The sequence below is a fragment of the Exophiala mesophila genome, assembly GCF_000836275.1.
Source record: "Exophiala mesophila strain CBS 40295 unplaced genomic scaffold supercont1.4, whole genome shotgun sequence".
NCBI lineage: Eukaryota > Fungi > Ascomycota > Eurotiomycetes > Chaetothyriales > Herpotrichiellaceae > Exophiala > Exophiala mesophila.
The window spans coordinates 566,354-590,604 of NW_015622507.1; the positions used below are offsets into that span (position 1 = coordinate 566,354).

The window sequence follows — 24,251 nt, forward strand, 5'->3', positions numbered from 1 at the left end:
CCCCTCTGCCCCTCCACTCTAAATAGCCCGGATCAACTCCGAGCCACGACGTCACCCATGACATTTGCTCTAAGGTGTCGTGGGAAAAGTAGAATTGCGTCTTGGGATGTTCGCAGTCAATTTTTAGATCTGTGTTGACATTGTCCGAATCGAGAAATTCTGTATCAACACCAAGGGGCCTTCGAGATGGTACTTCATCATTTGATGGTTGGCACTTGGACGCCGCCCGGGGCCATCTTCAGCTTTGAATTCGATGATGAAGCCCTTAGTTTAAAACTGGTCCACCGCGCCGAGATCCCTCAAGACGAACCTATATCATGGATGACATTCAATGTAAGGCCAAAGCCCATACTGCGCGAGACTAATCACTGCTAAAAGAACGTTGCAGCATTCAAGAAAAACAATCTATGGTGCTTCCATGAAGAAATGGTCAAGTCATGCCGTTAATAGTCCCACCGACATCAAACACAATGCTTCACATCCTATTTCAGGCCACCGTGAGATTTGAACTCGACCTCAAAAGACCGACTTTGATGAACTGACATGATGGCTTGCAGCTCTCGCACCAAATGCAGACACTAATACACGCGCCATCTTTGTCCTGGCCGCCCAGAAACCTCCCTACAATGTCTATGGAAACCCATTCTACAAATACGCATCGCACGGAAATGTATTTGCTGTAGCAGAAGATGGATCATTAGCCAGGAATATCCAAGACTATGAATACGAAGAAACTGCTGGTGTCCATGGCATGTCCTTTGACCCTACCGAATCATATCTCTACTCAGCCGACATGGGCGCCAACAAACTATGGACACACGAGAAGGATCCGGAATCCGGCAAGGTGGAGCTAGCCGGCAGTATAGAAGCGCCAGGGCCAGGAGACCACCCACGCTGGGTCGAAGTACACAAGAGTGGGAAGCATTTATATCTGCTCATGGAGGCGGGAAACCGCCTGGGAGAGTACAGGATCGATCCAGAGACGCATCTTCCTGAATTCACCGGCAAAATATTCCCTCTCTTCCCTGACGGTATGTTGACTCTTCAATCAGTATCATTGCTGCTGACCAGCTACCTAGAACTACTCCCAAATAAGAAAAACTATCGTGGAGATGTGGTATTTTGCTCGCAAAGCGGCAAGTACCTGTTCGCCACCACGCGGTCCAACACAATCGGTATCCCAGGATGGATCAGTGCGTACCGACTGAAAGATGACGGAAGTATCGAAGACCAGATTGTCCTACAACCCACGACGTCAAGCGGTGGCCATTCAAATGCACTGGGCATGTGCCCTTGGACCGATGAGTGGATCGCTGTGACTGATGATACCGTTGGATTCATCGAGATGTATCGTTGGCGAGAGGAAAAGTTTGAGATTGTGGCAAGATGCGAGGTCCATGAACCCGGATTCGGCATGAATGCAATCTGGTATGACTAGAATCATTTAATGTATTCATTCCGTGATAATGGTGTAGAGACCGTGGCGATCACATTGCAATCACACGCTCCGGATCACGTGCGATATATAGAGTATACCCCATATACCCATCATCTGATGCCATCGCAAGCAAACGTTGTCTGCATCTGCTGTACCTGCATAAAAATCATAGCAAGTCTAACTGTTGTTGACACCTTGCATCATGCTAGATACTCTGAATACTTTGACCAGTCTCACTATACTAGACTTTGTGGAATGGAGAGAGAAGCCAAGGGCCAGTAGCCGGGCTAATCTGCCGGATGTGTTCCAACCCCCCTGGTTCGTCTACCCACTCATCAAAACCGTTATTCCGTAGACACGATCCGATATTGCCCTTAGACCCCTCGGGCAGACCCTCCAACGTCATTTGCTCCCCTGCCCGCATGTGGTGACTCTGCGGGGCAATTTTTCATCTATCTGTTGCTGTTTACAACTCTCCAATGCTCAGTGGTTGGGAATTTCGCAGAAACTTCCATCAACGAGGGACTCACGACTGTCCATCTAATCAATCATCATTGAAGAGTTGCATCATCTTCCGTCGACATCTTTCCAACCAACAGCGAGTATAGACCTTATGGTTCGGCACAGAAACCTATCACCCTATCTATTCCGTACCCAGAACCGTTTCTTCGCCTTCTACCATGTCTCCAACACCAGGGCTCCTTTTCGTGCGTATGAATCCTCAGAATGATCTTTCGCCCGCTGAGTTTCACGATTGGTACAACAACGAGCACGGTCCGACACGGTTAAGACTGGCCTGTTGCGAGAATGGGTTCAGATATCGTGCTTTGGACATTGCTCGAACCCCATACTCAGACTACCGAACCAGTGACACATCATCTGTTGCTAAACAGGTAATCATCCCCCTTGTATCTGGTTCGATGATTGCCGGTGCTGATTCTTTGTGTTTGCTAGGACTCATCCTATAGTTCACCCAAGGCAGAATGGTTGGCGATTTACGATATCGATGACATGGCCGCCCTAGAGGAAGACAGCTATCTGCGACTACGATCACCACCTTGGAAATCTGCGCGAGAGATCTCTGTCATGAGCCGCATCAATGTTGACCGCCGACTCTACGACCAGGTCTATTCGACTGAAGTCGACAGCTACAAGCCTGTGGATACCCTTCCAGAAGGCAAAAGCCGACTCAACATCCTCATTGTCGTCTCCCGCACCGTCCTATCATCTGAAGTCTCTGACCTGTTGCAATGGTATAAGGATACAAGAATTCCGGACCTCAAATCCACACCAGAATGGCGACGGACACGTCTCTGGCGCACCAGCATTCCGGTGTCAGAGACTGCCCCAGCCACGACCGAGGTCCAGATCATCCACGAATTCGCCGCCTCAGCTTCTTCGTCGGACCAGGCGTCGCTCGAACAAAAGGCCCGACAGTATACTGTGGCCGACAGTGACTGGAAATCGAGCACCTCCAACACTCCTGATATCCGCCCCTATGAGTTGCACTACATCTTCGGCTCAGCTCCACGACATCTTAGTGCCACTGCGCCCTCGTACGAGCATCCTCAAGAAGGGACCAAAACGGCAGGAGCTCAAGATGCCGGCAATGGCGGCGGCAATGGTCGGTCGCGCGTGGAAAGCTACATCTTCACCGCCGACGGAGTCAAGATCCCATATCTTCTGGAAGGATCGACAGACCCTGAGGCTCCGTTGATTGTTCTATCCAACTCTGTTCTCGTTGATTGGCACATCTGGGACGAGTTTGTGGACGACTTCCTCTCGAAACCGAGCAATGCTGGATACCGGATCTTGCGATACTCGACACGGGGCCGGACGAGCGATTGCGGAACCACACCCATCACCGTGGACGTCCTGGCGAGTGACATCCCAGCACTCCTGAACGAACTTCGGGTATCACAAGCTGCGGCCGCCATTGGAGTCAGCTTGGGAGGTGCGACAGTCCTCAACTTTGCATTGCGATATCCAGACCGCGTCGCCGCGGTCATTTCCTGCGACACCAACTCGAGCAGCCCACCCGGAAACTCCAAGTTATGGCTGGACCGGATCGCGATTGCGAAAAAGGAAAACGCCACAGGCGCCAACGCCCAAGGCCAACAGGAGCCCATTATTGGCGAAGAGCTCGCAGAGGTCACGGTCAGGAGATGGGCGGTGCCCGAGAGCTACGACGGAGGCTATCTCGAGTCAAAGCTGCAGCAGGTCAAACAGTCAGTGAGAGTCAACTCCCTTTCGGGGTTCGAGGCCGTCGTCAAAGCCTTGTGGGAATATGACCTGCGCCCGATGATGCCCACCGCTACGGTCAAGGCCATCTTCGTGGTTGGCGCTGGAGATGGCAAGCTGCCGACCTCGATGAAGGAGATGGCAGATTCATATGCCGGTGGAGTGCCGCTCAAGGTCGTCGAGGGAGCTGGTCATTTGCCCATGGTGGAGAAGCCACTTGAATTCTCGAGTATTGTCACCGAGTTTCTCTCCGGATAAATAAGCAGTCCTGGATATTTTTCCTGCTCATGTAGAATCTGTCCGTAGATCTTAACCTTCTTGATATCGCCTTCATCTCTGTTCATGTGCTTTTCTTATTCATAGGTGAATGTCACGGGCGTTCTTGACTTCAGCAGCGATGAGGGGCTATAGTTTCAAACCAAGGGGTGCATTGGTCACGGGAAGAGAAGGGCTCAGGTCTATGGCTGTGTCTTGAACTAGAGATTGTGTGAAAACAGTGGAGAGGACGGGCATGGAAGGATGGTAACCAGATGTATGATGAGGCGACTCTGTCGACAGTGATGGTCAAGATCGGGATGGGATCGCAGGCAGAGGCCAGCAATGAGGTGCCGTTCGACACCTTCACACTAGAGTCAACTGGTAAGATATGGAATCTGGTGACAGTCCGACCGGATTATAGTCAACTCCTGCCTCGATCGATTGGAAACTCTGGGGGTGACCTACATGGTGAGACCATTTCAGAGCAAGCACTTGTTGAGAAATCAACAAGAGAGTGGGCCTGACCCGACTCTGGCCATGATGATCATGCTCGGCTGGCCACGGCTTGATGTACCGGGCGACGACAGATCAGAATAAGTCTAAGCATGGACACGGTTGGGACCGCGATGGCAGAAGGACAGGGGAGAACGCGCGGGGGAAGAGGATGAAGCTCAAGATGATGGACCCGGTCATTCTGAACATTGGCTGACGAGTGGCGATGCATGACACGATCCTGTCGGAAGGGCATCTCGACGAGTCTCGACACATCTCGGCAGATTGTGATGGAAGACGATCACCGTTTAGGGAGCGTCAGAGGTCGATCAAGGCCATTTTCATCCCACAGTCTTGGGCTCGAGTGATATCACGATCATGACCTCGATCGCAAAACAAGCACTTCAGTGACCTGGAACCATTCCGCGCTGTATACCATTGCAACCAAGCACGGATGGAATGCTCCCGTTTAACCCCTGTATATTGTCGCGAACCTCTCACCTAAAAAGGAGTAGGCATGATCGCACTGACCTTGTATGGCCAGGGGCAGGAATTCTTGGTATGTTGTGCAGATGAGTTTGGTTGAGTCTACAGCTCCACCAGGAGAGGATGTAGTCGGTCATCTCGGAAGGCCATCATCTTTGGAGACGTCTCAGGAAACCATCCGTCGTCGGTGGCTTTGAGCCAAGAATGGCATGGGAATGTAGGATATCGCGTGAGCGGTTAGTTCTTGATGACCCGATCATCGATAGACATCTCATTCTGCGATGCAAGTGAAGCCACAGCGAAACTGACACGGCTGAACAGTCATGGTCGAGTCAGTTCATGCATTCACCATGGCTTGCAAAAGAACAAGGAAGCTTGCAGCAGCCAACGTGGCTTGATCAGAGGCCAAGAGGTTCATCTGGCCCAATAAAAACCTTGACTTTGTCCGGGAGTGTCTAGGCAAATTCCTTGCTGCCATGACATCTCGATGTGGATGGATATCATGAAGGAAACTTTGGGCCCCGTGGGCCCAAAGACTGTCTCTGGTGGAGGTGAAGGACCGGTGGTCCGGTGGATTAGGCTGTTCTGGAAGCGCCCATATCACGCGGTGGTCCTCTCCATGTCTTAGACAGGACAGTGCTGTGCCTTGGCCAGCGATGAGAACTATGATCTGAGGATCTGGTATGACCCCATGGGGGAGATTGGGTCTAGAGGTTGGTAGTTCGTGAGCACTTTGTAGCGGAGTAGCTTTTCAACAAACTTTCCCACGTAAAGCACCCAACAGGAATGGTGGCTTTCGTAGTCACTGTTAGGATTTCCTCCCAGTAGGAAAAAGAAGTACGAGAGATGCTCGGATCCGAGGCTTGGAAGATACATAGATGCTTCTCCTACTTGCAGACAGGCTTCCTCGCTAGAAGATTACAGTTTGACATTGTCTTGTTTGCGAAATGAAAACGTGTATCGGGAGTGGTGTTCTTCTTCATTTCTGGTAACCACTTAGGGTTAGGACAACCCCCACCCCGGCCAGTCACTTTGACGTTCTTTCAGTTGCATGATCCAAAAGAACGTTTGATTGAGGCACAGAATTCTCAACCTCGCTGTCCCCCGTCCTTTCTCATGAGAAGGGTCATTGACCTCCCTTCGACTTCCGACCTGCTTATGGATTGAATCTTGTGAGTAGCCGTAACGTTCGAGACAAAGGATACTGGTTCTTTCATGGTTCGTCTCCTGAATGGGAAAGTATCTGGATACAGTAGTACTCATCGTTCAAGGTGGATAAAATGGACTGTCGAGAAGCTATAATGAAACGATCACGATACGCCATCCCGATGCAATAAGGGGTGCTTGTACCTCGTCGGGATGCTCACATGAGACTTCATAGAGCTGGGACATGATCTCATGAAGCGAGCTCTACGTAGCGAATCAGTTTGGTCATTCTTAGCATGCTACTAAGAGCCGACTCCGCATGCGACTGGCGTCGAATTGCAGAAGCTTATGGAGCTCCATAGATACTCCGTAGATTGGGATCTCACAGCTATCTAGGTATCCACGCGGAGAGATTCCGAGGGAGCTGCTGTTCTGTTTGTGATTGACAGGACAGTTCCCACCCGGGGTATCGTCCCAATCTGGGGTTTTACTCCAGATTTATTGAAGGAGGCGGGCATCCAAAACAAGAGCACATGTCCCTTTGATTGTTCTATGGGCTTTGATTTTACAAGCTTCTGACTTGGTATTCCTTGGGATTTGTGCATGATTCGACGAGGAAATGCGAGCGAGGCTCACGGCCTCCATGCCGTGCCCACCTCTCTGATGCAACATGTATGATGTTGCACGTTGTCAACAGATGCATGATAAGTTATGGCAACTCTATCAGGCGGTCAACGTACACACAGACACTTGGCAGTGACTCTATACCTACAGAGTAGTCTTGCTCGAGACAAGTTTTTACCTAGTGGCTTGCCAATTTTCTTGACCAAATGCCAGCCATAGACCACTACCTCAAGGGGCATCCGTACCAGGCATCAAGGCCCAACTGCCGTCGGTCGACCACTCCCTTCTCGGGCGACGCCGAGGGTTAAGGTTGTTGAACTGCGGCGACTTCGACGCCTCGACTGGTCTTGACTGGGCCTGACTGATGCTGACTGGTCCGGGAGCGGGTTGACAGCGCTTGGTGTCGGTGGCAGCCAAGGACAACTAGCTCACCCGGCCACTGTCGGGCCCACTTTTGATGATGGTCCAGAACAAACACAGCTCGAGCACAAGACTTCCAGAGGATCGGGAGAACGTCTGCAAAGGCGAGATTGGCCCCCCGCCCCCGTCATTGTCGCCTCTCAGGTGGATATACCCCATATCAGCGTTCGAGGGGCGAGTCGGCCCCGTGCCCGTGGGTCGTTCCTGTTTGGGGTTACAGTGTTGCATGTGGACACAGCACAATTTGAGCGAGATGGTGAAAAGCTGGGGCAATGGTTGTAGATCGGGGCGATATACTGGGGATATGCTACGATGAGAAGAGTCTATATAAGACTCCAAACATACCATGGTCATGTTTTGCTCGACACTCGCCAGGTTCATCCTCTCCTCCATAGTTTCCACCTCAGCATCTGTAGAGACATCCTTTCCAGCAAAGATATCTCTCTCCTCGCTCGAGCTTTTCCTAACACGACAGCTCTTCCACCATGGCTACCCACCACCATGAGGTTGAAAAGGGCGAAGAGATCAACATCGAACGAGTCAACTCTGGCGAAGAAGCCGACTATGACGCACGCATCAATGTCTTTAGCGAGAAGGAACAGAAGGCCATCATCTGGCGGATCGATCGCCGACTCATCCTCACCCTTGGTGGTATGTACTGCGTGTCCCTGATGGACCGTACCAACTTGGGAATCGCTGCTGTGGCTGGTATGGCATTCGACTTGCAAACCTACATCGGCGCCCGGTACAGCTTGATCACCTTAGTCTTCTTCTTCACTTACGTCTTCCTCCAACCTCCCGCGACCGTCATCCTTCGCAAAGTCGGCCCCAAATGGTTTCTCCCCACCACCTGTTTGGCTTGGGGTTTGTTGACCCTGGGATTCGGTTTCGTCCACTCATGGTGGGAGATGATCCCTCTACGACTTGTTCTTGGTGTTTTGGAAGCAGGCTTCTTTCCTGGTTGTGCATATTTGCTCTCATGCTGGTACCCTCGATACGAACTCCAGAAGCGTAATGCTGTCTTCTTCCTCATTGGTTCCATGTCATCGGCCTTCTCAGGAATCTTGTCATATGGCTTCATGCAAATGAACGGACTTGGATCTGGCTCAGGCCTAGGACAGAAATACGGACCAACCAAGCTCAACCCAACTGCTCCCAGTGGACAAATGCCCGGCATTGCAGGATGGCGATGGATCTTCATCATGCAGGGAGTCTTGACCTGTGTGGTCGCCCTGATCGGTTTCGTCACCATTGTCGACTTCCCTGAGCACGCCTCTCGACCATGGCTTGGACTTGACTTCCTTAGCAAGCAAGAGTCGGACTTCATTGTCGCTCGGATTGAAAAGGATCGAAAAGACGCCATTGCCGAACCATTCCGCCTGGGAAGCTATCTTCGAGGAGCTCTTGACCTCAAGGTCTGGGCCTTTGCGAGCATCTTTGGTTTAACGACGACTATCACTTACGCGATCGCTTTCTTTTTACCCATCATTCTGAAGGACGGTATGGGATTCAGCACAGGACAAGCTCAATGCTTGGTGGCACCTCCCTACGTGGCCGCGGCAATCGTCATGTATGCTATGGCATGGGCTGGTGACAAGTATCACATCCGATCACCCTTTGTTATTGCCAACGGTGTCCTGGCACTCATTGGACTTCCTCTGCTCGGATTCACCAAGAATACCGGCGTACGGTACTTTGGCGTCTTCCTGGCGACCATTGCTGCCAATGCTAACGTCCCCTGTGTCCTGACGTGGCAAGCCAACAACATCCGAGGCCAGTGGAAGCGTGCTCTCTGCTCTGCTACTCTCGTCGGCACTGGCGGTATCGGTGGTATTATCGGTAGCACCGTCTTCCGAAGCCAGGATGCTCCAAACTATCGACCGGGTATCTATGCCACTATGATCGCTGCTGCTTTGATAATTGTCTTCTCTTGCATTTTGAACCTCAAGTTCTACAATGCCAACAAGCGTGCTGCGGCCGGTGGAAAGGTCATTGAGGGCCTGGCTGGGTTCAGATACACTCTGTGATTTGATTGTCTTGTATATAAACATGCAGTGTTTCTGTAGCTAATTGGACTATTGAGACATGAATACATATCCCTGTCATGTGACGTGCACGTGACTATAAGCACGTGATATAAACGTGAGTGGATACTGGCGGCAGGAGCCCCTCTACCGTTTATATCCTCTCCTTTCTCTTCTTTCTCTCTTTCTCTTTAGCAAATCACCCAAGATCAACAACAAGAAGTCCTACATAGCTATTGTAGCTAGTCAATCCTAGTCATTGAGACTGCATGCTCCTTATTTCTCTCTTCACTTCCTATCTCACAAATATGACTGTGGCTGAAAGCTCACATGAGTAGATTGGTTCATGGTCTAACGTGACATTGACAAAGGGGTATACTTTAGCTACAAAGACGAAAATAATCAGCTAACGCACCCAAGGTCACGGAAAGTAAATCTCTCAAGATAGCTTCGTCATGTGAATTGTCAAATGGTGGACAATTAAATGTGTGGCTGTACTTTCAGACAAAGCATCCCACAAAACGCATGTGCCGGGATGGCTTTAGGTGCTTTGAAGATAGAAGATCGTCTCAGTATCTTGATCTGGGGCTGGCGGGCCATTCCTAGCCTCTATATGTTGGACAATTGATAGTCGAGAGTTTGTCAATGCTTGTCGTAGCCAGGTTTTGCCCGAGAGTGGAGTTGAAAGTCGGTCCACTAACTTGAGTGCTCATGGAGGCAGTAACACCTGTTCACGGTGAATACTTGCCCCCAGAGGCACTAGGGTTAGATCTGGCAAAGCTGGATCGTCAAGCGGTGGTCCCGTTCTAGCGGCGACGACAGGTGTCTGTATTTGATATGAGTAGTCCCGCCCTAGGGCCTGAATCTGGTGCTCCGGACTGATGAATGAGCCGGAACTGGTGTGAAATGGATCACGCTCCGTAGTAGAGGGCGATCCTAGCCCGCTGACGGCGATTGAGTTGGTGTGCTCAGAAGCAGTGGTTGTCTGTTGGGTACCTTGTATATTTGGTGCTTGCAGCCGGGCGCCAACAGTACAGAGTGGTATGCGGCGGAGGAGAATAGTGGTTGGCCGTGGTCGACAAGCGACGACGACCGTAAGACAACAGATTCATAGCCTCGGCATGGGCATGAAAAATGATGAAAGGGTGATCTGGTAATAGGTCTGGGTGCTCTCCTCGAGGAACTCGCCAATTCCTCGGCCATATTTGACATTGGGCAGGCGTAGTGAAGGACTTCCTGGATTGGCACCTTCTTTTGGCACGCGCAGGGCGGTGTCAGGCAATTTGATGACGACTTCCTTGATCTCAGCACACTGAGAAAGTTCATATGGGCTTTTGATAAAGAAAATGTGGATCTCACCGTTGTCCCAGTACTGGTGATCTTCCCAGATACGAAGTCGCGAAGATTCAGGGATGTCTGCTGCGCAAGAGACATCAAGACCTTGCTCCTCAAGACGGATGAGTTCCTGGATAATGGTACTCCCAGTGGTTCCCTGCAGATCTCCTTCCAAACGGTTGGTCTGGGCGAGCAGGGTGATGGCTTCCCGGCGGATGACAGGGTCGCGACATCGTCCAGCGACAAAGGCTAATGTATCAATGGCGCCCGAGTCGATGCCAAACGACACTCGTCGCGGAGTTCGCGAGTGATCGCCAATGGCCTCTTTGTACAGATGAACAATCTCGGCAAATTTATCGATATGGCGGTCGTAGTGACATTCGACCTGAGTTCCCATGGTGTCGAAAAGAATGGCGGCGGCCAAGGCAGCGGATCTCAGTAGCTTCTTGGAGCTGACAAGTGCATCGTAGCGTTCGGCATCCAGGATAGGGGTCCTTTCAAGGGCAGATTGCCAGGAGGTCAGCATGCCGTGCAATTCAAAAAGACCGTGGCTTGGGGAGTTTGAAGGATCAACATTTTCCTGTCCCCAGTCGATGATGTGCTCGAGCTCGTTACGTGCTTCGAGGAGGCTACTGAAGCTATGGGGAATGTGAGGTATTGACGAGGGCGAATCGAGGCTTTCCTTTCGGATGGCTGAGCTGATGGCCAAGGCAGAGGGGATGTCGACGATGCAGCAAAACCTCATGCGCAGGCGCTCAATGATGGGTCGCAAGCACCCATTGAGGACGGTATTTTCGCTATCTGTGATGACGAGCTCTCCCGAGGCAAGACGGCGATCGACGTCGGTGATGATGCCGTGGCCTGTCTTGAGAAGTTGATATGCGGTGCGACTGTCCTGGAGGTTTTGCATACAGATGAATATGACGCAGGAGATGAGAGCGGTGATTTCGGAGGCGGCGGTCTCGACGGCCATCCTGGTGGCCTTTGTGCTCTGGACCAATGCGAGCTGTTGTAAACTCGACTGTTCGTCAGATTCCTTGTCGACCTCACACGACTCGTGAAGAGCGCCAAGAGCGACTACGCCATGGAGGATGGACTGGTTCAGATGGCAGGCCTGGAGGATGAGTTTGTTCCAAAACAGGGCATCGCGCCAGCCGGACCACTCGGGGGCTGTTCTCTGGCAGAAGAATACCAGACTTCGAAGCTCATCTGCATCGAGACCTGGCAATGCGCTGATGGTCTGATTGATGCGGAGAGACTGACTTGTAGGAGACATGGCAGACGAGGAAGCCGACAGTTGGCTGGTGTGAGGATATGGCGAGCGGGTGTCATTGGGGAGATTGGTATCGAGTCGCAAGGCTTTGCGCCTGACAGCGACGGTGTTTGTGGATTGGTCGGTTGGGGTGGTGCTCCTCTCACTGACACTGCGACTTACTCTGCGGGATTTTGGAGGACTTGTTGACTTGCTGGCAGCGAGTGCGGCAGCAGCACCCTGAGCGGCCTTTGCCTTGACTTGTCGTTCATGTTGGACATGCTTACGGATCTGGCGGGTCTCATCCTTTGAGCTGCGGGAGAGAACATCAGAGGCGCCGTCTTTGTTGATCCAGAGGAGAGCATCGGGCATGTTGACTGCCAGAAGGAGTACTTGGTCAAGAGGCAGTCTGGATTAATTGATGGTGGACCCCTTCGAAGGAGATATAGAGATTTGGAGGGGTGATCAGCGGCCGGGGGTTGGATGATTTGAGAGAGAGAGAATTGAACATTCGTCATGCATCTCTCAGGTACAGCAAGTACAAGTCCATGTTGGGTTACAGGGGCGCTATGAAGCGAAGACGCGTGTATGAGGTTAGGGTCGTACAGGGCGGGATGTTTAGTGAGTCAAAAGTGAGGTGTGAAGAGGCGCAGAGGATGGAAGTTGACTGACTCTGTAGTGGGATGGGATGGGGTGAGGTGAGATGGAATCGGCATCGGATTTTCCATGGCCGACGCATGGACGATGGACAATGGACGAGGGAGGGGATGGGGAAAGCGCGACGGGGATGGAAGATGCATACACGGCACGCAACACACGCAAAACTGGGCGGGGAGGCGTCGGCGCTTGGGTTGGGCACTGGCGTTGTTTGACTTGGCAGCCGCCAGCTTACGACATGGCCTCGGGGCGAGGATTTAGCGTCTTGCCTGCCCATACGCGCATATCGATAGGCGCTGGGAAGCCCCTCGACCCTCGCGAGGTGCCCAGGCTAGAGCCTATGAGCCTTCTTATAGGTGGGGGGCCACAGTGGTGGAGGAATGGAGGGGAAATGGACCTGCCGCCTGCAGGTACTGAAACTTACCAGTACAAGGCAACTGGGGGCGAGTGCTTGCCTACGCTTGCACTGATATGTTGGAAGAGAGCCTTTCCTCTTCTCGACTCACTCAAAAGGACGTATACCCATATTGTAGATGACATGGAGAGCTGAAGGGTCTGACTTTTTCGAGCACCAAAGACTTCTATATGCATTAGATGCCTTTGGAGTCTTGCGAGAGACTAGAAGTAGACATCTACAGCCAGCTAGCAAACAGTGAGGAGAGGAGCGGTCATGAGTACCTAACCCACTCGGACCTGTCTTTATTGGATCTCCAATCGTTCTTGGAGGGAAACCAGAACGCCAAGCATCGACGCATACGCATTCAACCTTAAGTTAGGCAGGTACGGTAGCACTGGTAGGGTGGTTGTAGACTTGAAGGTCAATCAATAATACCTGGACTTCCATCGATGCCCGGCTGCTCTCCTCCCGTTGCCCAGACCCATCATCAATTGTCTAAGTAAGTAGATGCTCTTGGGCGTGCGATCAAACGTAATGACTGTCGCAATGATGATGACCCTTCAACATTCGGCGGTTAAGACTTGTGGAAGCAGCTTAATTTCAACCATGACCACGACTGTCGCAGTCGCAGCTGCCACGAGAAATCATTGGTAAGACCACGTGACTCAAATCTGTCCTTATCATCTCTTCTCTCGATTCACTTCTTCATCAGCATCCATCTCCCTATCTTCATAACTTGAAAGAGCGTCCTGCTGACTTCAATCCATACGTTGAGAGATGACAAGACATCCAAGCCCTAGCCGAGATAATCGATAACTGGGATTCGCATCATCCGCTAATGAAACACTTGCAGGATCGACACGTATGCCTACGAATATGCCCACTCTAATCTCTTGGGTGCAACGTATGCATCTCCTCAGGCGTTGATTCGAAACCTCCGATTTTCTTGTTCTCAGTAATGGTAAAGTATAATTCCACGCTGACAAAGACCATGACCATCGCGATATCAACATCTATAGCAGAGGTCGGCAACTTCCTTCAGTACTCACCTCCCAACTCCGCCTAGCCTTCTTTCTTGGCTATCGCGTCGTCGCTCGACTGACTCTCCTTCACAATCGTCTCTCCATGAATCACAGCTACGTTGATCCGAGGCCCTTTGAACCATTTTCTCGCACTGATTGCGTACCACATCAATGCTAGGAACATGGATCCCCCGTAGATCAGACATGTCCAATTCATGGTCAACGCGTTCAGGTCGGACCCTTTGACGGCTGGGAAACACAATGCGGGCACAATGATTAACCACCAGCAAAGTGCAATCGCACCCAGTGGCTTAGAGAATCGGCCCAGGTGCCATGGTCCTGTCCCAACAAATTAGTCCTCGTTCGGCTGCACTTTGGCATCCGCTACATACCTGGTACGAACCGTCCGTGGTCAAAGAATAATTTGAGCGCAACCGGTGTGGTGAATGATGTGTACTGCGCGATGGCACCAATGCTAAAGATCGCGCCAATAGCCACCGGACTTGCAAACATCAACAAACCCAGCAGTGCCGCTACACCCAACACACCCCAGGTGGCGTAGACTGGCGTCCGGGTCCGTGGATGGACTTGACTCCACCACCGGGACCCTGGAAGCGCTCCGTCTCGTGAGTATGCAAACACCACCCGAGTCGCAGTGATGGTGCACCCTTCGCCCACAAAGAATTGCGCAATGATGTTGAGAGAAAACATGGCTAGTCCGGCCTTCTGGCCCAACACCTGAAGGCATAGACTGCCAAAGGGTTGCCCATACTGCCCAGCCACCACATCCGGAATGTCCTTGACTGTATAAACAATCACAAAGATGACGGCCCACCCTAGCCAGAGCCCTGATTGAGCGGTCATGACAATCGCCCGCGGCGCCGCAATGTTAGCGTTGGCCGACTCCTCCGTGAGGTGAAACGGCGCATCGTAGCCCGACATGGTCCAAATTGTCGTTAGAAAACCCATGATAACCGCGTATCCGATGGGCCATTCGGTCCCGTTTTCGAACGTCGTCCATACGTCGTGAGAGTTGTTCGTCTTGGGCCGGTTAATGGAGCCGACAGGAAACCAGATCAAGAAGATGAAAATGACGATGATGTTGAAAATGGTGCCAATCTTGTTGACCCAGCCGATGAACCAGGTTGACTGCATCGTGACAATGCCGTTGAGGAGCAACAGTCCCAAAAGTGTAAGATAAATGTGCCACGTTTCAGGGGTATAGTCTGGGTAAGCGATGCTCCCAGCTGTCACCAGCATGGCCGCCAGAGCATAGTTGACCGAGCAGGGCCCCGTTACAAAGCCGCAGAAGTTGGACCAACCCACAAACCACGACGCCAGAGGTCCCCAACCTTCGGGAGCCAGCACGGCGGATGCATAGTAGAGTCCACCGGCAGTGGGCATGCCTGTTGATCGTCAGTCATGACTGTATAGACACAAATATGCCAGAGCATACTAGAGCATAGCTCTGCCATGGTGAAAGCCGTGGATTGAATGATCAGAGCGGCAATCAGCCATCCCCAAATGGCACCTCCTGTTCCCGAATAGCCCAAGCTGTATCCAATGGTGGAAGCAATGGATGGGAGCAGGCCCAGAACCGAAAAAGAGACGGAAAAGGACTCCCAGATGGTGAAGTCGCTACTGAGGTCAGCTGGCTGGGTAACATGATCATGGCTGGTGCTCAACACTTACCGCTTGAACTCTTGCTTGTATCCCAAGGCACCCAAAGTCTGGTCGTCAATGGTGGCTCCCTCCTCAAACACCACATTGTCTCCTCGATCGGCGAAGACAGACGTCACTGCGGGCTTGCCTTCACCGATAACGGTAACGCTACCTTGGCGTGAAGTGGCCATTATAGGAGACGGCTCTGCTACCAGGTAGAATGGTCTAGGTGAAGAAGTTTGAAGAAGAGTCGAGGGGCGGACATGATGGACGAGGAGATGACCGCTTTAAAGGCAATCGCAAGAGAGACTCAGATCTCCAGCGTGACGACTTAAGCGAGGGGGATGTCGGCCGTTTAGCTCTCTGCACGCAAGCTCCGTGGTGCATCAAGCATCAAGCAGTTATCAGTTTCACCCACACGCCCGGGACGCACTAGTGTTGAAAGTAACAGCGAGAGAGAAGTTCATGCCGCTGTTGACCGATGTCCCGTCGAATCGAAACATCCAGGACGACAACAAAGTTACTATCGACTTTAGGAAGGTGGGAAAAAAAGGGACCGAGGAGGCCATGATTGGAGAAGCGATGCTCAAAGATAGACCTCGCCATCCCAATCAATGTCAGGAGAGGGGAAAGTGGATATGAGGCAATCCAAGTCAAGATTGTACCATCTCCCCTTGGCTACGCTTGTTTGCTAGCTTAAATGACCTCCGGCTCATCTGCATCTTTCGCAAACCATCCCGACAACCAGTCTCGAACTTGTCGGCCAATCCTGATCTTGTTTCCATATGTACATGCCGTCTGACCGTTGTCGAAATAGTGGCCGGGGGCGCTCCCGTTCAACCACCCCCTGATAAGGAAGTTGAAGTGAGTAAAGCTTATCAGTTTCGAGCTTGTCAGATTTAGATAACGAATCCCGACCGCTCAACAACGGGCGTACAGTATGCGTGCGTATCGCTGGCCTGAGAAGGCGAGCCACATGGCAAGCCGGTCACCACTTTGATTTTTGGTTGTTGGCAAGAAGTACGAGTAGTCGACCATATGGGTAAAAACCGTTGGTGTGTCACTCAGGTGGGGACGGACACACGAACCAAGTGCTTATCTCGTTCATGTAGACTTTATCTAAGCACAAGCACAAGCACAAGCACAGATGTCGGGGATTATCTCACCACTATATTCTGTGTATATGAGTATAACTAGACAGCCACAGATAGAACGAATACGAGCATGACATGTGAGATTGAGCTTGATTCGAGATGAGAAGTAGTATTTATATCCATGCGCTCTGACATGTCGTGTAACAGAGTCTTGGTATTCCTCGATCCGCTTAAAGAGATGTTATACAACCGTACTACATGCAATGTGAATGGAGATGAGATTGTTGGCGGGAGGTTGTTAGACACGTGATAAACCATGTATGGATGTAGAAAGAAGGAAGGAGCACGTCGTCATTTCTTATATCTATTCCAGGAAGGTGTGACCATTCTCCTTGCACCAGGAACCAGGCAGGTACGCCAGATGACTAAGTAGGTCCTCACAACACCTAGGTACCTAGGTAGGTAGGTAGGTACTCACATAGGTAGGGCATTCAGGCAGACAATGGCATTTGGGCGAGGTTGGCGGCTATCTTCTCCCTTCCCTTAAGGTTGGTACTGTAGGTGGACACCTACAGTAGGTATCTACCTACCTTCTTTACCCAGTACTCTCCTTCCAAACTTCAATACCTGAAACCCAGCCTCAAATGAGACACCAGCCAACTAACCAGCCCATCTGCGATACTTTTTGTGACAAGGTCGACCAGTCTTCGTTCAACCAATGCATATCCGGTCTCGTCGTTAATCTGGTCACTGGTGTGGGACAATCATAGAAGTCCTGTTGCAAATCCATCCCATACGTATGCTAATCTCGCTGTATGGATCGTCGCCCGAGTGAGTATCGATAAGGATTGCCTAGCAACACCCAAGCGTTGGGCCGAGGGGGCTTACCACAGGGGCCATTAGGGCCTCTTCTAGTGGATCGCCATTCCGCTAAGGGCGATCTCTCGCTGCAGCCTCCAATGTCCGGGCATCATCTCCAGTGCCCGGGCGCTTATCCACAACCCATCAACCAACCTTTCCTCTTTGTTTAGCCTCGACGGGGATCAATTCAAGCCACAACTGCGTCACTCCCAACCTCGATGATGCTGCATGATCTGCTGTCGCTGCTCGTCTTTCTCCACCAACAATCAGAGGACAACGGCGCCTTCCACTCATGTTTTTCTCGCAGTTTTGAGCCCGAACCATTTAAAGATGTGCAACAAATATATCCAGGTACTACGCAGCTTTGAAGAGATATGCCGGGGAATGGATGTAATATTTAGGCGTAGCATGCTTGACACTAGAAACATCTGTAACCCAAAAATCAGAAGAGGCGACTTGGGAGGAATGTCACGCTTCTGCTGCTATCTCTTCCCCACGAGCCGACCTTCTCATTTTATCCAATCGTTCCTTGTTGACTTTCAATCCGCTGTTGGGTTCAAAAGACAGTGGATATCGGAGCTGTTAGCTCTGAAACCGTCGAAATATCTGCAGAGACATCGACTATGGCTCTGCACTCCGCTGATGTTGTGAAAGCTCGGATCAGCTTCCACTTGCTTGATCTCTCTGAATTTTTGCCCAACATCTATCGCCAATCGGTCTTCGTTCCAAGCCCAACAACGTCTCAGGAGTTGTTGGGCGGGTTCAAGCAACCACTCGGCGAGGTCCTTAGACAAGATATCTGGTACGATATCATCCCAGGGCAATAGGACCACAGAAGCATACCATTTAGTCTCTGCAATCCATGTTGGAGGATCTTCTTTGAGCCATTTCAGTTCCGGAAATTCCATAAAGTAGCGATCGATGGCGATGCATCGTCTCGCTTCGGAACCTCGTTCCGGTTTGGTCATGAAGCGCTGTACCGATTTGTGTATCTCATAAACATTTCCTACATGGTCCCAGAGGAAGAGAAGTTCTTTTTGACCACAGCAAAACCCCACAGCCTTTTGTCTCTAGCAGTATTTGACACTATCGCCTTTATCGTTATCACTGTCTTGAACCTCTATGCAGGTGCAGAGATTACATGCTGAATAGAGGTGAATAGAGGCTATATACATGCTTCTATATACTTCAATGCCAGCCAACTTGTAGGTTAGTGAAACGCGATTTCATCCCAGTATCGGTAGACACGGTGGTTGAACGGAATAGTTAGGTCAGTCATCAACCAACCTCAAAAATCACCCTATTGAAGACAAAGTAGTACTGTACTAGCAATTGTTCGCGATCGCAATGTACGCTTCTAGGCATTTTTCATGCTTCAGACATAACTACTATGTAGAACATCAGAAAGTGTTCGGGCATCTTCCGAGGCTGTGTTGAGATATCTGATCCATCGTTTGGGTCATTCATGCAAGTTCATTGCCAACTCTGTCGCCATGGGCATAGCGACTTTCGCGGTCTCTCGTTCAATCCATGTCTACTACAGGCGCACACGACTTGAGAACTTGGTGTTCTCGATCGGAGCCCTGTGTGGCGAGAGGGTCTGAGCAACAGCGTTCCCACCTTTCATCTCTTACCCTCAGAAGCCCCCCTCGCTTTGCCTCTTCAGATAGACCTCAAGCCCTTCCTGCACCACAAAGAAGGTCGAGTGGTACTCCAATGGTCGACCGGGGTGCACGAGTTTGATGTCATACTCTCTTAGAATCTGGATCAAGACCTTGTTCATCTCGAAGAGCGCAAGGTTCCGGCCAATGCAGAGATGACTCCCACCACCGAACTGTTTGAAGTTAGCCTTGAACCAATGGTGTTGGATGTCGCGAATGCCCGAACGTACATTGTATAGATGCCCAGTCATTAATTTCGCGTCACGTTCGAGCCATCGTTCAGGCCGGAACTCCTCCACGTCGTCTCCGAAGATGGTCTTATCACGGTGGAGGACCCATCCATTGACCGAGACTTCCGTCCCCTTGGGATAATACCTGCCCCCAATCATGACTCCCTCAGGAGGTACATTTCGGTAAATACCTAGTCCGACTGCAGGTCGTATTCGGAAAGTCTCTTTGAGACAAGCTTGAAAGTATTCGAGTTTCTGAGCTTCGGCATAGGTCACGATCTCTGAGAGTTGGCCTGACTTCTGTGCGTCCTGGACTTCCGTTTGTAGCTTCGAATAAACTTGTGGATTATTGAGGACCATGTAGAAGAACGACTGCATTGTCGATGCTGTGGAATCGGAACCAGCGAAACTAAGGGTCAACCATTAGTATCTCAAGAGTTGCCTACCGACGCACTCTGATATCAGAACTCACACAGCTCCGTGCGCGATACTGAATACATCCTGCACGCTAAATCGGTCCGGATTCTCATGATGAGCCCTCAGCAATTCTGCTAGGAGATCGATTCCCGCGGAATCGTACGTGCCGTCCTTTTGTTTTCGTTTCCCGAGTTCTTCGACGGCGATCTTGGTCATTGTGGTTGGACTCGGTTTCCAGAACGGTAGATAAGGGCGGAGAGGATTGTTTCGAAAGAGGATATCGGTCTCAGGTATTTGGCCGACGATACCGTCGTACCATTGGACGTCGTCGATATTCTTGATCGAACCTTCGACATCGATTTCGGCTTGTAAGAAACCGAACTGTTTGGAGAATGCCACCTCTCCTAGTACCTTTTCCGTCGTTAGAAGCAAGGACGAACATCTAGAGTCGCGAATACGTTTACATCGAAAGCAAAGTAGTGCAACAAGTTCCCCAGGTTGCAGATCCTACCTGAGTTCCCGGCATATGCGTCCAGGTGCTCCATGAGGAGCAGGATCATCTTCTCGATCGGACCTGATCGCTTCTGCATCTGGGCCAAACTGTAAGGAGTGACAGCGTAGCGCTTCATTTGCGCATGCTTCCATTCCCGGACTTCTGTGAAGATATCTGGCGCGTGCTGTAAACTTGGTTAGGCCTGACACGCGACTAGGTTTCTGTGGTACTGGCACACACACACCTTTGGTGGGAAAACACTGTAGAACATAGTCTTGTGGAAGCCTTTGCCTACTGCAAAGATGTCCTTGGCTGCAGTGCAGGTCCCAAAAGACACCTCATTCGGCGAAGTCCGAACTATTGGCCCTGCTTCGGTCAGCTCTCGTCACAACTCACCCTGAGGTCGAGTGACATAAGCGCCTACCATATTTCTTGTGCAGAGCGATGTGATCGAGTTCGGTGTGGCCATTGTACGTACTCCATACTGTGGTTGGACCGTTAGACGAGGTCAAGGCAGAAACTGGTTGATTCTCCCATACCTTTCCATAGTCTGGTGCACGATGCCAGAAATGGGCCTGGAATATCATTCAGAGGAGAAGCATATCGCTTGTACAATCCTCGGAGGATGATGGACAAGAAAGCAACGAGAATGAAATGTGCCTTGACAAAGGTCAGGGCTTGAAGAACAACCGACTTATCGGCGGACGGCTGTATGCTGTCCATTCTATTGTAGCAGTTTTGCCAGTTGCAGCAGATCTGAGCATACTACACAAAAGAGAACTCGACGGTGTCGGGTGGACTTTTAAGCTGTATCGCTTGGATGAGCAACGCTTCAGCTTTCCGATTGGTTCAATCGAGAGTACGTTGCGAGGTCGGCAAAACAGAGAGATTTACCTCTTCGGCAGCGGAATTTACAAGTACCCGGTATTTGGAAATTGCCATCCACGAGAGGCGTGTGGGGTGGTGTTCCCTCGAGATGGGATTCCATCGAGAGCCTCCTACTCCACATGCGGTCCTGATTGGTCTGTGTGAGAAAGTGGGGAGTGGCCCACTGCAGCGACGGGCTTCTGCATGAAGAGACGACGGTGACCGGTCTTCTGATGACATGCTTCACCGGGTTCGTCCTGCCCAAGTCCTGCCATTGCCTCGAAGATCATAAGACTAGCTGCAGGTAGGTGGATGATCTCGCTCGCGTGATGCTTCACCCGATATAACAGCATGTCGAGAGATGCGCATACCCAGTCCCAACCCTTGTTGGTAAATGGCTGGCGTTATGACTTCAAGTTTCAATCTGACTTCCGACAGGACCTCTATCTTATGTCAGGTCGAACCAAATCCGTCTAGTGTGTTTGATATGCTGTATAAAGCTGCACTACCCTGATATAGCTAGTACTGAATTGCGAGCTTCTGGACTAGAATTCAATCTCGTGCTGTTTATACCTGAGCCGCCTCAAGTCTGTGAATCCCTCTTGCCCCCAGTCTTTCCACTTCCATCCTGTAGCAAGCGATATTTTGTGCTTTGCATTTGAAGACCACACACATTCGGTTCACGTAGTCGACGAAGCCGTTCTCTGAATTCGATTGGAGTACCTAAGTCAACAACAATGAAGATCTGTATAAATCATCAGCAATAAGAGTATGCGGAACATTCCAAGGGCGCTGGGACAGTGCACACCGAACGTGTGGATCAAATTCCGAACCATGCTCACGAAGTCTCGAACAGTTCATCCTGCCCCACATGCAACGCCGCCGTGGCGCCTTACACAACCTTTTCGGTCGGGATGGTCTCGCAACGCTCGTCTTTCCGGTATCGGTCTCTGTGATCTCAGTAGAACCTGTGAACTATGGTGGGGTGGTAGGCTGAGTGCTTTCGTACCGGTATTTAGAAGATTTCAATAACGCGAGATACTCAACGGCGTCCAACCTGATCGCATTGCCGCCGAAGCATCCTTGGTTCATTTTGGCAGCGAGCATATCAAGAGACTTCCTTTAGAACCATGTCGACATTTCGCCCGTTCAAGATCTTTGCACCTACCCCCATAATAGGGTATGGCTACAATCTGGACGAGTTCTGGCACACGGTGCTTCAGGATGCGCCCGAGGCGATCATAGCAGACGGCGGGTCGACCGATCCTGGTCCATACATGCTAGGGACCGGCAAGAGACTCTGCTCCGACGCATCGATAACCCGAGATATCACACCGTTTCTAGAAGCATGTGCAAATTACAAGATCAAAGTGATCGTCAGTTCTGCGGGCGGCGCTGGCAGAAACGAGCAAGTGGATCATTTGGTGGACCTCATCGAAGGGATCGCCGGATTGAACAACTGGAGTTTCAAAGTAGCCAAAATCAAATTCAACGACGACCGCTCGACGTTTTTGGAAAAGTTTCGCACCGGCAAGACCAAGTCTTGTTCTTCAAGCCCCCCACTGAAGGAGGAAGACATTGTCAATGCCACCCAGATCGTTGCCCAAATGGGTGCCGAGCCCTTCCTCGAGGTCTTGAAGAATGAAGACGTGGACATCATCATTGCAGGGAGATCGTATGATCCAGCGCCGTTCGCGGCCTACTGTCAGTACAAGGGAGTGGACGTGAGTCCGTCGTGGCACGTGGGTAAGATCATCGAATGCGGTGGGCTATGCGCAACGCCCAAGGGACGCTCCATCGTAGCAACCATGCTCAAAGACTCCTTCATTCTGACCCCAACTGAGGGACGCTGCACATCCGTGTCGGTCTCAGCTCATACCCTGTACGAGAAAACACGACCAGACCAGCTCCCAGGACCAGGAGGGGTTCTCCATCTCGACAAATGTACCTACACCGAACAAGAGGATGGCCGAAGTGTGCTGGTCCAGGGGTCACGATTTGTTCCTACTCCCGCATATGAAATCAAACTCGAAGGAGCGGAGCACCTGGGTTTTCGGACGACCTACATCGCCGGCATCCGAGACCCGGTTCTGATTGCCGGCATCGACTCGTTTCTCGAGACTGTCAGGCGATATACGACCGAGCAATTTCCCGAGTTGGGGACTGAGAGGGGCCCACAGCTGATATTCCATCTCTACGGCAAGAATGCGGTCATGGAAGAACTGGAGCCAGACAAGAGCATTCCCCACGAAATTGGCGTTCTGGGAGAGGCCGTTGGTCCCTCTCAAGATATCGCCGATGCTATTGCCGGCTTCTCGAGGACTGCACTCTTGCACGGAGCCTACGAGGGTCAATTGGCGACGGCAGGAAACGTCGCTTCACCCTTGACACCGTTGGAGTCACCCCTGGGGCCAGTTTTCAAGTTCAGCATCTACCACCTCATGCAGGTCGACGATCCGACCTCCCTGTTCCCCCGGTCAGTGTCGATCGTGGGCAAAAAGACAACAGCTGGGAACCAACAAGTCGCACCACGAAAATTGGCACCCCTTCCCAAAGTAGTCCAGCAAACCAAGAAGGGAGGCCCTGCAAATACAACAGATCCCAACCTGCGAACACCCTCCTCTGGCCGTGTGGAGCAGACTGTCCGGGACATGGCGTACGTGGTCCGCTCGAAGAATTCCGGTCCTTTCGAGGTCACATTGGACATCCTATTCCAGAGTCAGGCGGACTTTGATCGGGCCAAAGAATCCGAGGTGCTGGGGCCGCAACTCATCCAAGATATCTACAAATTGAAGTCGAGAGAGGAGATCATCATCTGCATGTTCTTTGAGCCTGCGTTGGCGTGGAAGTGTACGTTCAAAAGACCCTGGCTGCAAGGCAGTATTGGTGAGCGGGACACGTTCGGGGCACAGCTGCATGCTCCATTGCTGGATGTGGAAATTCCTGCTCGTGACCTGCCTGTAAACAAGTAGTTTGCGAATTCCAATGGATCAAAATGCTTGATCTAAACGTGAAACGTTGAATTAAAGTCATGTCGAACGGGACCAATCACGGAGAACGGAGAGACAACTCAGATATCTGGACCGCCCGAGGTCGGCAATGTGCTCTTGTGGTGACCAGTGACATAGGCGTGGGTAGAAATGACACGTTCATCGAGACACTCAAGGTGATAAG

General features: G+C 51.3%; 5 protein-coding genes across 5 annotated transcripts; 2 read left to right on the top strand and 3 right to left on the bottom strand.

Moving 5' to 3' along the window:
- Positions 1 to 57: 57 nt before the first annotated feature.
- On the top strand, positions 58 to 1,438 carry PV10_05449 (uncharacterized protein; the record flags this gene model as incomplete). The annotated part of the gene is made up of 4 exons (XM_016370122.1): positions 58 to 333; positions 389 to 497; positions 558 to 1,031; positions 1,080 to 1,438. Exons 1-4 carry the CDS (start codon positions 187 to 189, stop codon positions 1,436 to 1,438), a joined length of 1,089 nt encoding a protein of 362 aa, XP_016222415.1. The 5' UTR covers positions 58 to 186.
- A 496-nt stretch (positions 1,439 to 1,934) lies between these two features.
- On the top strand, positions 1,935 to 3,945 carry PV10_05450 (uncharacterized protein). The gene is made up of 2 exons (XM_016370123.1): positions 1,935 to 2,331; positions 2,393 to 3,945. The coding sequence occupies exons 1-2, from the start codon at positions 2,119 to 2,121 to the stop codon at positions 3,935 to 3,937; spliced, it is 1,758 nt and encodes a 585-aa protein (XP_016222416.1). The 5' UTR covers positions 1,935 to 2,118; the 3' UTR covers positions 3,938 to 3,945.
- A 6,292-nt stretch (positions 3,946 to 10,237) lies between these two features.
- Positions 10,238 to 12,088, bottom strand: PV10_05451 (uncharacterized protein; the record flags this gene model as incomplete). Its single annotated transcript, XM_016370124.1, has 1 exon — positions 10,238 to 12,088. The coding sequence occupies one exon, from the start codon at positions 12,086 to 12,088 to the stop codon at positions 10,238 to 10,240; it is 1,851 nt and encodes a 616-aa protein (XP_016222417.1).
- A 1,281-nt stretch (positions 12,089 to 13,369) lies between these two features.
- PV10_05452 (uncharacterized protein) lies at positions 13,370 to 15,794 on the bottom strand. Its single transcript, XM_016370125.1, has 4 exons — positions 15,485 to 15,794; positions 15,249 to 15,430; positions 14,185 to 15,198; positions 13,370 to 14,131 (listed from the first exon to the last, which is right to left on the bottom strand). Exons 1-4 carry the CDS (start codon positions 15,643 to 15,645, stop codon positions 13,833 to 13,835), a joined length of 1,656 nt encoding a protein of 551 aa, XP_016222418.1. The 5' UTR covers positions 15,646 to 15,794; the 3' UTR covers positions 13,370 to 13,832.
- Positions 15,795 to 17,948: 2,154 nt separating this feature from the next.
- PV10_05453 (uncharacterized protein) lies at positions 17,949 to 18,377 on the bottom strand (the record flags this gene model as incomplete). Its single annotated transcript, XM_016370126.1, has 1 exon — positions 17,949 to 18,377. The coding sequence occupies one exon, from the start codon at positions 18,375 to 18,377 to the stop codon at positions 17,949 to 17,951; it is 429 nt and encodes a 142-aa protein (XP_016222419.1).
- Between the last annotated feature and the right edge of the window lie 5,874 nt (positions 18,378 to 24,251).